This window comes from Castor canadensis, chromosome 9 (assembly GCF_047511655.1).
Source record: "Castor canadensis chromosome 9, mCasCan1.hap1v2, whole genome shotgun sequence".
Taxonomy (NCBI): domain Eukaryota; kingdom Metazoa; phylum Chordata; class Mammalia; order Rodentia; family Castoridae; genus Castor; species Castor canadensis.
This window is the reverse complement of record NC_133394.1, coordinates 21,589,093-21,604,766: the sequence shown is the minus strand read 5'-3', so window position 1 is coordinate 21,604,766 and position 15,674 is coordinate 21,589,093. Positions and strand designations below refer to the sequence as shown.

The window sequence follows — 15,674 nt, the reverse complement described above, 5'->3', positions numbered from 1 at the left end:
TTGTATGACACTGAGAGTAAAGAATGATGTTTAAATAAGAAGAAAAGCAAAAACACAAAGAAATAGATCAATGAAACTACATTAAAATCTGAACTTACAAAAGATGCCATTGTCAACAGTAAGTCAGTTAATGGAGTGGGAGAAGATAATTGCAACCCATATAGAATTCCTACAAATCAATAAGAAAAGGACAAATAATGATAGAAAAAACTAGACAAAGGATATTAACATGTAGTTCCCAGAAAAGCAGCTAGAACCATCAAAACCATGGTAGAATGTGCTCAGCCTCCTCAGTGTAAGTGGTTTGAGGAACAGCAGAGCAGCATCTGATGAACTTGGAGCTGTGCTTGTGCCAAGCCTGGCGGTTCCTCTCTGCCCTACCTTAGAGTCACTCCTGTGTGTGCAGCATGAGATATGAGACAGAATATGGAGGCATTGTTTCAACAGTATGCTTAATATGGTATATTTGTGTGGAATATTCTGCAGCAATGACAGTGAATGCAGTAGAGCTTTGTACATGGGGACCTGGACAAATCTTGCAATTTAAGGTACAGGAGATCAGAGGAAGTCCACTTTACCACATTCAGTGCACTGCCGTCCACTGGGAAGTCCCCAGTGGTTCTTCTCCTCACCTTGGGCCAGGAGTGAGTTTTTCCTTTAGGTTTCTTGGCTGCACAAGGAAGGCACCCTAACTTCCTCACCTTGTAAACATTCCAGATGATCTCTCTACGTTTCTGAGACACTTTGAACAGTGGGTTGTACACAAGTGATGAACCTGCTGTAGGAGATCCATATTTGAGGACAATGATCCTTTCTCTCTTTTTCCCCCCTGTCCTTACAGTAGTCACTGCTCATCTTTCTCTTTCTAATCTCTTAACCTGTTCTGGCCCCAAAGAGGAAACTGGCTTTGCAAGCATGCATTCACAAATCTTTCTTTGGCCAGGCATAGTTATGTATGGCTGTAATCCCAGCACTCAGGAGACTGAGGCAGGAGATCTTGAGTTCAAGGTCAGCCTGGGTTTATCAACAACACCCTCTTTCACAAAAACAAGAGAGAGAGAAAAAGACAGAAAAAAAGAGAATTCTTCTGGTAAGTTAGCTTAGTAAACTCTGGGTCATCTTTTTTCGGTTTTATTTTTGAGGTGGGGGAAAGAATGCGGAATACCAGTGAAAAGCATTGGGGTGAAGAGGGATGCACACTCACTCAGTCACACACACTCTCACACAACACACTACACATACTCATACACTCACACCCTCACTTGGACTCACACACTCACACTCACACACTTCATACCTACACTCACTTACACTCACACTCACCAACACACACACCTCTCCAGTCACACACTCACCACACCCGGTCACACACTTCACATATCCACAATCCACATACACACACTCACATGCCATTCACAGCAACACCCCCCACTCACACACATTCCTCCACACTCACTCACCTGTACTCACCCACACTCACATGTAGTCATCCACGTCACCCGCACCTTCACACGTAGGCATCAAACTATAATCCTGCCATAGTACCATTACTTAGAAACCAGCAAAGCCATGCTGCGTATGTTGGTGGGTTATGCAGGAGAAAGATAAGCCCCCACTTTAATTAGGAAGATGGCTGCTTACAGAAAAAGAGGAGGGGCTGGAAGGCGGGAGGTAGACAATGCACTGCCTTGTTTCTACTTTGTCACCTCTCTTAAAACTTTAAAGATTGAGGAATGATCAATCTAGAAGGTGATACGTAACACTCATCATATATTTCTGAATGTCTGAGATATTTTTAAATTACTTTCTGAAATGATAGTTGGGCATAACGATATAAAAATACAGTGATATATCTTGTGTTTCTGTATCTCATAACAAAATAGAGACGAATACAAAACAAGATAAAAATTAACATGTATCATGTTCACGAGAGCATCTTCCAGTATTCCTGTGAGATGCAGTGAGTGGATAAAAGCATAGAAGTCTCAACCAATAAATGTCACATGATTTCCTGCTCCAAACTGAGTTTCTTAAAGGCTGTCATTTCCCCTGTAACTGGTAAAGTATTGCTCATTGTTGCCAATTGTTGAATCAGAGCTGGAAGCCTTTGTATACTCCGGCTTTGTCTGAGTTTTTTGGATTGTTTGAATTAGTCAGATTATGGAAGAAAGCAATGTGTTATTTAACTAAAACGCTATGGTATTGAGCTGAGTTATAGGCATGAACTTAGGATATATTTTAGTGTGTATGTTTATCTATTTTCTGTCCACTAGAAAGTCCTGGGAGTGTTGGCCAATCCAAAAACAGTGAGCACCTCTTTTTGTCAGGAATATATCTTACAAACCCACTTTCCACCAAAAGGAACCAGAAGTCCTTGGAGAAAAGGCTGATTCCAGATCTTAGGAGAGAAACTCTACGAGATGAGCGTGTACCACTTTGCACACCAGATTCAAGGAGTTTGCTAAAGGCTTCTTGGATTGTGTCCAAAGACCTGGGGTCCGTCTTTTGGAGGATTCCAGTGTTCAATGATGAGAACGACTGAAAAAAACAAGACAAAACTTCACTTGCAGTTGGAGCATTAGATGATGTTGGTGAACCAACCCATCATTTCAAAATAGCTCAATAAAATTTAGCACAAGCATTTAGCTTGCTTTTCCTATAATGAACTGTTCCTCTGGGCTACCAGAAAGCATATGGGAGGAAATTTGTCTCTATTGAAATATTCCATGTAATAAATGAAAAGAGCCTAATACAACACAATATTATACATTTTGTAATCAATAATGAATTTATAAATCTGTAGATCTAGGCTGTGAGTCATTGGAACCAACATCAAAGTCAAAGGTAGCCAGGCATGTGCCTTTGAAAGGAAACAACAGAAGTGGTCTTGCCAAAATGTACCCCCGAATCTGGCCAGGTCTCTAGACCTACCTCCAATTTAAGGAAATTTAAGGAAAACACAGAAAGCAGAAGAACATACTAAGCTACACATCAGACATGCAAGAGGTAAATCTAGACCATGGGAAACTTCAGCCATGTGATCCAGTTTTTTTTCAATAAAATAAATGCAAGGGCAAAATAAAGAAATGGATGGCAGAACTCTGCAAATGGAGAAGTATGTAATACATGGACTTGATTTTGATGCTAATATAAACAAACAAAAAGATATTGATGAGCTGACTGGAAATTTGAAAACTTACTGGATATTTGATAATATTGAGGGATCATTATTACTTTTTAAAGCATCGTAAGGTACTGTGGTTAGTTAAAACTATTGCTTCTCTCCTAGAGTTTCACGGTGAAATGTATACAGAAGGAATGGTGTGATTTCTGTGACTTTCTTCAAAGGAAAGTAGGGAAGGAACACACATAAACTAGGAATAGGTGATATAAGATCAACCATGAGTTGATAATTATTGGAGCTAGGTGGTGATCACAAGGGGGTCCATTATATCATTCTGTATACTTTTTTAATATGCCTGAGATAAAAAATCTGTTATGTATCTTGCCTATATTTTAGTGGCATTTTGAAATTAATATTTTTAACAGATATGTTAAAACGTGAAAGCTGTACATGTTGCGCTATTTCTATGCATTTACATATTGTATAAGGTTTGACCAGGGTAAACATATCTCTCTTTAAACGTGACCATCCCCCACCCAACTTAAGGTAAGTCATTATTCCAAGTGATCGTAGATGTATTAGTTGATCCTTTGTTTTCTGCCTTGTCAGTTAACATCAGTTTCTTACTTTGTGTGTGTATGTAGAAGATTATTCTGATCACTTTAAGATTGATGCCAACAATGGTGAGATTAGAACAGCCACAATACTTTCATTTGACTACAGACCTACCTACAGGATGACAGTTATTGCCAGTGACCAGGGAGTGCCTCCACTTCAAGGACAAGCAATTATCAATATACAGGTAATATTGTCACCTAAAATGTGGAAGAACATTTTGAACGTTTCATTTGATTCTTTTTTGAGGGGGGCAGTGTGGGATTTGAACTCAGGACGATATATTAGCTAGACAGGCGCTGTATCATGTGAGCCATGCCCCAGTCTTTTTTTGCTTTAATTTTTTTAGATTGGGTCTTGCATTTATACTCAGTCTGCTCTGGACTGTGTTCCTCCTGTTTACACTTCCTATAGAGCTGGGATGACAGGTGTGCTCCACCACACTCAGCTTTTAGTGGTTGAATTGGGGTTTCATGAAGTTTTTGCTTGGGCTGGCCTCAAACTGTGATACATGTGATCTCTGCCTTCTGAGTAGCTGGGATTATAGATGTGAGCCACCATGCCCACCCTTCATTTGATTCTTATACAAGTGTGTAAAGATGCACTCAGTGTACAAATACTATTTTTATGAAATTATTACACATACTGATCTTCTTGCTATTAGTAGGAAATGATTTAAATCAAATAAATTTTGAATTAGGTTTATATAGTTCTTGACAAGATACTCACCAGTACATGACATTTGTATTTATGTTGCTTTGTTATGATGAACAAAAGCTGCCTTTTCTTTTACTTATTCCTAATGCAAGGACCTGGTATGTTTCCAGGAGAAACTTGTTTTAAAATGAATGGCCATGTAATAAATTGGATCATTTTCTGTAATTTTTAAAAGCTTAGAACAGTGGTTCAGGTTCCATAGTTTAAGACTTTACATTAATTTTAATGAGCAAGCAAGTTGTGGGAGTATATTTTTAAATTTTTATTGTGCTTGGTGGGGGTACATTGTGGTATTTACAAAAATTCTTGTAATATAGCAAATGCATCATACTTGAATTTACTCTCCCTCCATCATTCTCCTTTATCCTCCCTCCCCTCATTCCTGGAATAGTTTCAGCAGGTCTCATTTTTCCATTTATGTACATGTGCACACAGAATTTGCACTATGTTCACCCTCCCACACCCTTTCCCCACCTCCTCCAAATTATACCAACTATTCAGAGTCAAGATGGTTGCGCATAACTAGATTTCTTTCACACACATGCTAATCCACAATATTAATATTGGGATAGGTAATGATCAAGAATGTGTTTCCCCACGAGTTCTGTTTTCCAATTATATTTTCTATACATTAAGGAAATATGGAGCAGGAGAAAATTGATATGCTCCTATAGCAAGTGTTTTGTTTCAGATAAAGACATGGGATATTGAAATGCACAAAAAGATCATTGAGGATAGTTTGGTCTCTGGGATTTAGAGTAATCTATAGAACTCACCATCCCGCATTCCATTGGAGAGAAACAAGGCTACATTTCAGCTTAACAGTAGCAAGACTTCACAAAACTATCATTTTGTACATTGCAGCTTAAAAGTGTGCAGTTTCTTATTACCTAAAATATTATAGAATTTTTCAATCTTCTGAGTCATACTGGAATTATATCATATAAAAGATGTTTTCTCACTAATTACCATGTAAATCACACAAATAGGAATAAAGTTCCAAAATAATATTATAATATATTGATAGTTAATATTATCTGTCAGTATTTAATTGGCTATTAAAAAAACTACATAAAAATATTCCAAATTAACAGCTCCTTTTGATTCTTCTTTCAGGTGATACCTCTTTCCAAAGGGAGAGTTTTCGGTTCTCAGAATATCAGACATTTAGTTATACCAGAAAACTTGAAACCTGCAAAAATAATGAGCCTGATAAAGTCACCCGACCACCGTCAGTCACATCATTATGGAAAGTCACATTTTAGTATTGCAGCAGAGGACAAGGATGGACACTTTGAAATCGACAGCTCAACAGGAGACTTGCTCCTTTCTCAGGAACTTGACTATGAAATGACATCTCGTTATCTTTTCAGGGTGATTACTACAGACGATAGCCAGAGTCCTCCCCTAGACAGCACGGTCTTCCTTAGTATTGACGTGGAAGATCAGAATGACCACTCCCCATCTTTCCAGGATGAGTTCATTGTGATAAGTGTAGAAGAGAATGTTCCTGTGGGTACCCTGGTGTATGTCTTCCATGCCAAAGACGGTGATGGCAGCTTTCTGAACAGTAGGATCCAATACGTCATTGAATCCCACCACGCTGGAATGAATCCCTTTCTCATCCACCCCTCCTTTGGCACACTGGTCACCGCATCGCTCCTGGACAGAGAGAGCATGCCAACCATTGTCCTGACCGTGACAGCATCTGATCAGGCTGTGAACGTGACAGACCGGCGACTGAGGTCGCTGATAGCAGAAGTGGTGATCTTGGATGTAAATGACCACAGCCCCACTTTCACATCCGTCCCCATGGCCTATGTCAGAGAGGACGCCAGGGTGGGCTCCGTGGTGCACCATGTAAGTGCTCACGATCCAGATGAAGGGAGGAATGGAACAGTAACCTACAGCATCCTCTCAGGAAACGAGAACATGGTCTTTGTGCTAGATGAATCGTCAGGTACAGTGCCTATATGATACTTTTAAATCGTTTTATTTTATCTTACACTGGTAAAATTTAACAGGATCCCTACTCTTCTAGTGATCTTATTTGCACAGTACATTATTCTTGACTGAGAATGCAGTGTTGTACAATAGATCCCTACAGCTTATTCATCGTGCTTAAATGAAACTTCCATTTTTCCCCATTTCCTCCTCTATCCAGCTGTTGACATCCACCATTCCATTCTATGATTCTATTAATTTGACCATTTAAAGCCTCACAGAAGTACAGCCATGTAGCTTTTGTCTTCTGTGACTGGAAGTGGGAAAGGGTGTGGAAGGGTGAGTATGTGCAAATACTATGTACATGTGTATATAAATGGAAAAATAAGACCTGTGGAAAGTATTCCAGGAATTGGAGGAGGGAGGATAAAGGAGAATGGTGGAGGGGAGTCACCCTCCCACCTAAGTATGGTATATTTGATATATTGTAAGAACTTTTGTAAATGCCACAATGTACGTACAATGGAGTACTCTTTGGCCTTTAAAAAGAAGGAAAATCTGTTATAAGCAATAACATGGTTGGACGTTGAGAACATTCTGCCAAGAGTCCCAACAACCTGCAAGGGTTTCAGTCTTTCCTTATCTTTGCCAACTCCTCTTGTCTTTTGTTTTTTGATACCAGCCATTTTGATAATTGTAAGGTGATACTTTGTGGTGGTTCTGATGTTCATTTCCTGTATGATTAGTGACACTGAGCATTTTATCATATATTTCTTTGGCCATTTGTAAGTTTCCTTTGAAAAAGTGTCTATTCAAGTTCTCTTTTCATTCTTAAATCAGTTTGTTGCATTTGTTTATTTTTTCTTGCTTAGTTGCAGGAGTTCTTTATATATTCTGGCCATTAACCTTCCAGCAGATGTATGGTTTGTAAATATTTCCTCCCTTGGAATATGGGTTGCCCTTTTCTTTGCTGTGTAGAAGCTTCTTAGTTGGCTGAAGTTCTACTTACTTATTTTTGTTTCAGTAGTTTTTTTTTTTTTGTCATGTTATGATGTCATTGCCAAGACCAATGTCACAAAGCTTTCCCCCTATGTTTTCTTATAGAAGTTTTACAATTTTAGGTCTTATATTTATGTCCTTAATATAACCAGTTTATTTTTACATAGGGTATAAAATAATGTTCCAATTTCATTCTTTACATGTGGATATGCACAGCATTTGTTGAAGGATTATCCTTTCCCCATTGTGAATCCCTGCTATCCTTGTCTAAGATCAGTTGAGCATACATGTGTATTTATTTCTGGGCTCTCTACTGTGTTTCACTGGTCTGTATGACTGTCTTTAGACTAGTATCATACTGCTTTGATTACTGTAACTTTATAATATGTTTTGAGATCAGGAAGTATGAGGCCTCCAGTTGTGGCCTTTCTTTCTCAAGATTATTTTGGCTATTTGGGGTCATTTAAATTCCTTATGAATTTAAGATTCTTTTCTGTTTGTACAAAAATTGCCATTGGAATTTTGGTAAGGTATAGCATTGAATCTGTAGATCACTTTTGATACTTTGAACATGGTAACTATATTAAGTCTTCCACTTCATTAATAGGTGATATCTTCCCATTTTTTGTTGTCTTTCATTTCTTTTATTAATGCTCTGTGATTTTCAGTACATACATTGCTTACCTCCTTAGTTAAGTTTTCCTAAGTATTTTATTCCTTTGGGTGCTATTATAAATGAGGTTGTTTTCCTAATTTCCTTTCCAGATAATGCTTCCTTCTTAGTGTATAGAGGTCAACTAGCTCTTATACCTTGATTTTGTATTTTGTAACTTTACTGAATTTATTTGCTCTAATAACTTTTTGGTAAAGTCATTAGGGTTTTCTTTTTACATGGTCATGCAGTCCTCTCAAATTTTCCTCCTTCCTTTCTGATTTTGGTGCCTTTTTTTCTTTCACTTTTATTTAAAGCCTGTTATTACTTGTTTACATTTATCCTTTTCATTGTTCCCCCTTAAAATGCTTTAAATCTGCTTTGAATTTTGACTTGTTATGTATACATGATGAACACAGAGGTTGTATTTGGAGAACCAGCCTTTATTGGCCTGTTTGTTACTTTTGTAAACTATGCTTTGTGGCTAGCTCATATCTTGTAGGCTGAATATATAATAGCAAATTTCTGTGCCACCTTTATGGGTCTTGACATAGTACCAAAGTAAATCAAGGTAGGAACAGGACAATCGATAATTATTTGAAGACTTTTTGATATGGAAACAGATATTGGAAATAACAGTTGAATTCACCTGGACATTAAGGCTCTTGCTTTTCACATCAATGGTGACATTTTATTTTTGGCAGAGGCACTTTTTCACTGTTAAATGCCCTGAAGAAATGTCACTTATGGTCACTTCAGTTGTCTTGTGCTCACTACGTGGCCAGACAACTATTAGTAGTTTTTATGTAACTTGATGAAAGAGTATGTACAAAGTATCAGTTTTGTGAATTTGGAAATGAATACTTCCCTCTACTCGATTTTCAGAGAATATTGAAAAATTAATGGACAATGAACTCATTCTCTAAAAAGTAAAGTCATTTTGACAAGAGCCTTGGGAAAAAATCTCAGATATATACCATTTGGCCCAAATGTTAATAAGAGCATTATTTGGAATGAAATTGTGTAGGATTTGGAGTTGTGATTATAGTCTGGCTCTGTTCTGTTGGAAAATTTCATCAAAATATTTATTAAATCCTGTACATATGGTTCCATTCTGAGGCATGCAAGGGACACCTCCTAAATGCCCAACTGACAGAGAGATTCTCCAGATACGGGCTGCTGGTTTCTGTGAGAACTGGGGCTCTCCAAGGACCCATTTCAACAATACTTAGAATGTTTTCCAACATGGCTAAAGTCTATTTCAGATTGCTAACGAGGATGAATAAAATTAGAATTTTGTCTCAGTAATATACACATCATGAATCTTGAGCAATTTCAGTGGCTGTTTCAGTTGAGGTATTTTTCAAAGGCATAAAAAGATAATTGCCAAGTGTATTCATTCATATGAGATGGGCTTTTTTTCCCCTCTCACGGGCTTATGTTTCTTATCAAGAAGACATAGTGAGTTTTCAATGACTAATGGCAGTGAAGTATGAAACTATTTCATAAAATCTGATTCAATAAACCTCTTCAATTATTTGAAGAAAAGTTCTTAGAGGATCAGAGAAGAAATCAACCATTCTAAGAGAGAAATGTGACAGTTGGAATTATATAACGGTTCTCTATGTGTAACACTTACACGGGTTATGGTGCTTAATGGCAGAGAGATAGGAACTTGTTTTATTTGTGAATTTTATTGCCTGATTTGTAACATCTCTGATCTTTATTGTTAACAAAGCAAAAAGCAGTTAACTCAGTAAGTAGAATGAGACTGTTTGACAAAAGTCAACTGTCTTAAACAATGTAGTCATAGTTGCATTTTTATAACTGAGTTCCTTTTAAACATGTCATGTGACATGAAAAAAATATATGCATAGTATTGGATATATCGTTTAAAGTGAGGGGAATATTGGATAGATAAATAATTTCTGTGAGTAGGATAATTACTATAATAATAAATAATTGATTTAATAATAAATTATTCCTCTGAGTAGACATTGGTATAGGATAGATTATTTCTGACTTGTTTTTCATCCTTCTAATTTAAATGGACTAGCCTGACTAAAATTGTTAATTTTTTTATTATTATAGCTAATGCATAAATTTAAAGTTGGGTCATTATAATTCACGCTTTTTTATAATTCTCTCTTTACTAGTGAAAACTTCTGAGTTTTTATCAAGTTAAGTTAGGTAGGTGAGACATAGGTAGAAGAAACTTAACTGACCTAACAAATATTTAGAATGTATTGCTTTTCTTCTCTTTCAAAACAGGCTTACTAACTACAGCTTGTCCTTTGAATTATGAAATGAAAACTCGGCACATCCTGACCCTCCTGGCCCAGGATGATGGCACACCAGCCCTGTCTTCATCCCAGACTTTGACGGTGACTGTCCTGGATGTGAATGATGAGGCTCCAGTGTTTAAGCAGCACCTGTATGAAGCTTCGGTTAAAGAAAACCAAAGCCCAGGAGAGTTTGTCACAAGGGTTGAAGCCGAGGACAGAGATTCAGGTAATTAAAACATATGGAAACCAGGTAATGGATGCTAAAAATACTAAAAAGTTATCATTGACATAATTTAAAATAATTATGGAAAATGAGTAGTATTTAGCTATCTCAAATTTTTAGTATTTCTTTCATCTGCAAGCACAAAACCCTTCATAAATATAATATGTGCTTTTGTATAGCATTTATTTGTACTGATATTTATTATTATTAGATTACAGTGACAATACAATTAACAATTTATTGATTTGACTATGATAAAGAGAAGTATAGAGAAAATATCACTTTTATTTCAGAGTGTAATAGATGCATTGAAGACAAATGGGTATTTATTTCTTCAGTTTATTGCATCAGGGATGAGCTCTGGTGCTGACATTGGACTTCCTAACTTTGACTCCTAGACTTATCTCTTCCTTAAGTGTGTAACACTGGACAGATTTCTAATTCTCTCTGTTCCTATGCTTAAGTATAAAATAGAGGTAAAAACAGTGCTTAATTTGTATTTCTTTTACAAGTCTGAATGAATTATGACCTGTAAAGAGCTTAGACTAGTGTCTGGCACAATAAGTGGCCAAAAATGCTAACGTCCATCTTCACTGATATTACCGCTATAATTACTGCCACGCACTGAGTAAGGACAAAGGACTGAAGTGAACGGTTACTGTGACTAGGAATTTTTAAATTTCTTAAACTTTCTTTGCAATATCACTATGTCTCTCTTGGCATCTGAGGTTTGGTAACCTTAATAATACTCTGCTTTTATTTTAAACAAAATAATGATAAAAATACAGTGCAGTGTTTTCTATTACAGCATATTCTGAATTTTCTCATCTGCAGTAATACAAATAGTTTGATAAGGTAATATTTTAGATGTGCATTTGTATCTAGCATGTGGCATTAGATACAAGTATATGATTTTGTTCTGTTCTTACAAGAATTGTAATAGATGTTTCTATGAAAATAGTAATATTAACAGTAACATTACCACCCTAAATTGTTAATCACAAAGGTAACAGATTTTATTGAACTTTCAAGTTAAATTTTATGTCATTTGGCTGGTTGGCCTTTTTGGAAATACATTTGGTAAGAATTTGTATGGCGTGCTACACTTTTTCAAGGGCTGACCTATTTTTCTCCCTTTTGACCAGAGTGGGGCAGTGTGATCACAGAGTTTTTCTTCCTGTGCTCAAAGACCAGGACTAGGGCATGCTAACAGTTGTTTATCCCACTGTGTGCTTAGAAAATTTGTCTAGCACATTTCTGGCAATATTCGTTTTTAGGGTGTTGGAAACAATGGAGAACATACACAGACTTTGGTTTCACAATAATTATGGCTCAGTAAAGTTCTATTAGAATGTCCTCTGTTGTAAACAGAGCAATACACGGCTGTGGGTGACATGGAAACCACTTCCCATAATGTACACTGAACTTATGCTAACGCTGTGTGGTTTAGTAGTTATGTCAAATGCTTCCTCTCTTGGCCTTACTTTATGGATTGTATTTTTGTAATGAACTCTTTTAAAATAATTTCTTCCCCTAATGTTTGAAGAAGAAAAAAAGAATTTGTCTCAAATTTTGTACATATTAACTAAAGATGATTACCACAAATATACTTTTCTGGTTTTTGCTGTTAAGTTGCTCAGTGTTAATGTCATTTTCTTTTGGAATGAATTGTGTACAACCTGTAAATTGTAACTAAATCGAAAACTGATTATTCTAAAGATTTTTTAGATACAGAATTATTGGTTTTGCTCCCTTGTATTAATGGATGTTCAAAACACTCCTTAACAGCTTTGTAAGACTTATGTATTTTTATAAGCTTTGGAAAAGGATTGGATTCCTGGAAATCTCAGTGTTTTTAATGAGGCCAGATCTGTTAAGTAGGTGGTTATGTAAATACATGTGAATATTTGTATCTTTGTATGTGCTTTTGAATATATTTTCTCTCTGTCTCTTTTTCCCTCCCTTAGTGGGTTAAAACAATGAAATAGGACTGTGCGTGAGAGTTAAATGACGTAGTCAAGATTTTAACATAACTGGCATCTCGTTGGAATTTATGAATGGTTTACTTTATAGTATGTATTTTTTAAAAATACTATAGTGTTACTTAATACCAGAGAGCTCAACATATGTTTTCTAGCATTCTACAGTGTAACTTAAAAAAATGCAAGCGTACAGTGTTTGGCATTCAAACCCATGGGGATTTGAGCACTGAATGTTTATGATGTATGACTCACACTAATTCTAGCAGGAGTTTCTTCTTGTATTAAAAGGAAAAAACAACTACCAGATTTTAACTGTGGTATTAAAACTGCTCTAGTATTTGGTGTCTCCAACAAGAGCTCCATTGTTAGGGAGCAAAGATCTACCCCTATGTGGTCCCCCGCCCAGTCCCCTGGAGGAAGGGGTCCCCCCAAAGAAGATAACTCACATGGGCTGATACATTGACTCAGTAGTTATGAATCCAAAATAATTTAGCACTACATTGCTGTACAAAAATACAGAAGTGTTAATGAGATGCTATTCTACAGTCCATGGAAATGTATCCTGTACCTGGGGTTATTTTGGATAAACTCTGTATCTGATTTCCTGAAATGTCTTGCTCTGTGCTGGATGAACCATGGCACCCTTCAAACCTACATTTTGAACCAGGAAAAGACACAGAATTTCATTGTCTCTAAGACACCATTAATTATAAGATGCATCTAATTTTAGAAATGTAAAATGTGGGGGGAAAATGTCTTAGAATCAATGAAAGAAGAATAGGAGTTCCTTAGCTTTTGAAATACTTATATGAGGCCAATAGCTTTATCCCTTTATTATTGCTATAGCAATAATAAGGTACCATTTTGCATACCCTTCAAAAGGAAATGTATCCATATATTTTTGGTATATTCATATATATATATGTATTGATAAATATATATATCAAAAGATATGGATGCTAAAGTATCATGTATAGCATTTTGTAATCATTTCTTACTCTAGTAGACACTCCACTTGACAAAATGTCCCTCCACCATTTGTGTGCACGTTATTAATGGTTACTCAGAGCACCTCTCTTGTTCTTCACCAACAGCACTTGTCCACAGGTTTAAATTCAACACCACCCAGGGGTGCAAAAGGAGACTTAGCGGATTCAGGCACAAATCAATCTTACTCACTTTGTGCCTAATTCTAGCAACTTTGATTTTTTACCCAAGTTCTAATAGAGGAATTTAGAGCGAGCTAGACTATCAGGCATTTCGAAGCTTAAATCCTCCAATCTGAAGTCATGGAACTTTGCTAGAGGAAGTCACAGTGACATGCTAATTGAAGCCACCACCTATATATACAGGTAGGGTAGGCTGTGGTATTTCTAATCTTCATGACTATTCGGCTTGCCTTTTGTTGATATCTTGTTGGCCCTCTCTATTTAAATTTTTTTCTATACAGATTTCTACTCTAAATGCATTTACAGAAAGGTCAAAAGTAAACTGAAAAGATAAGAGCCAATCATGACCTTACCCACTCAGACAATCACCATTAAAACTTTGATCTACACTCTTACTGCACTGAAAGCATTGTATAATATGGTCTGCCTTCCCTTTAGTTTATGAACTCCTAGGGTCAGAACACTTTATTTACTTTTATCCCAGATTCTTAGGACAATAATGCAATATATATAATATAGGAGCTCAGTAAATATTTTCCACCATCTGGTCTGATAGACATAAGCTCTGAGACATAAACTCTTCTGGTTGCCTTACCTCTTTGAAATTCATTCATTTATTTATTCCTTCAAACAATCAACCAGACATGATGCTATTTTTTGCTTTAGAAATGCCTGAAGATGTGGGCATTGTGCAGTTAATGAATTACATGGAAAATGGTCTTCCCAAAAAGTTAATCTGAAAACAACTCTCTCCCCCAGTCAGAATTTCTTAATCCCTGTTGTTATTTTTGAGGGAAAGAGATAAAGTGCTGTCTCTTTTAGCTTAATAACCAGGCATTTTGTGTAGTGACTCCAGGTGACTTCTATCTTCCGTTCCTGTTACTCTCCTACCCTTTACCTCAGGACAAGCTCCTGCAAACTTGTTCCTATAAAGATCTAGATAGTAAGTATTTTAGGTTTTGCAGGTCTCTGTTGCTCAACTCTGACAGCACCATAGATAACACATGAGTACTGCAGCATTTTGATAAAACTTTACAACACACAGAATGGGCCAGATTTGACGAGTGGGCTGCAGTTTGCCAATCCCTGGCCTAACACATATAACCAAATAAGATATCTAAATTACTTGCTACTCTCTGCTCTTCAGATCTAATTATCATGATATCCTCAGAGCAGTGAATCAATGGGATGTGCTGTTGGGTGCCAAGATGATCAATATCTCTGCTGAGTTGATGACAGTTAACAGAGGAAGAGTTTGCATAAAGTTGTATTGTTGTTTCTGCTGGGTGAAAGCCAAGTGATTTCTGACAGTCCTTACAAATTGCTATGAAATATTACAAAATGCCTTCTCCAGGGCTGGATTGCATCCAGCATCTCACATATGCTAGACAAGGGCTCTATTACTTGAGCTATGCCACCAGCCCAAGTTTGGGATTCTTTACTGCAGAGTATGCAAGGGAAGAGCTGGTATTTCAACTTCAGTGACTATAGATCACCTGTTGAATTCAACCAAACAAAGAAATCAGAATTCCTAGTAGACACCCTATATCAATAAACCCATTCCAGGTCAGTGTTTTAATTTATTTTCCTGGGTTTCAATACTTAAAATTGATTTCTACACATAGTCCCCAGAGTTAGGCCAGTATGTCAGAAAAATCTTACTGCTCTTTAGGAAGCACAAGCTATCTCTGATTGAGCTGGATGTGCATTAGGCAGCCTATAACAAGTTGGATTCTGACTCTGGTTATGAGTATTCATGGCACAGGCATCCCTTACAAGGTGCCTTTTGCATCTGCCACTCAGTGTGGGTCTGGTCCTAGGGGAGATTAACGTTAGGGCTCCCATAGGAGCATGCCAGTTTTCTATGACTTTAAAGTTTCTGCTTGTAATTTTCTCTCTGTAAATTCCTAGTACCTTCAAAATATCATTCTACATCTTATTCCTTTTTACCATTGTACCATTAG

The 15,674-nt window shown here is 36.8% G+C and overlaps 1 protein-coding gene across 1 annotated transcript in view; it reads left to right on the top strand.

Moving 5' to 3' along the window:
* The window catches only part of Dchs2 (dachsous cadherin-related 2), a 246,551-nt gene that overhangs the window by 167,242 nt on the left and 63,635 nt on the right, over positions 1 to 15,674 (top strand). The window contains exons 8-10 of the mRNA XM_074041332.1: positions 3,769 to 3,926; positions 5,573 to 6,416; positions 10,323 to 10,562. Of these exons, the coding sequence (XP_073897433.1) occupies positions 3,769 to 3,926; positions 5,573 to 6,416; positions 10,323 to 10,562 (1,242 nt within the window). The remainder of the gene's footprint in view (positions 1 to 3,768; positions 3,927 to 5,572; positions 6,417 to 10,322; positions 10,563 to 15,674) is intronic.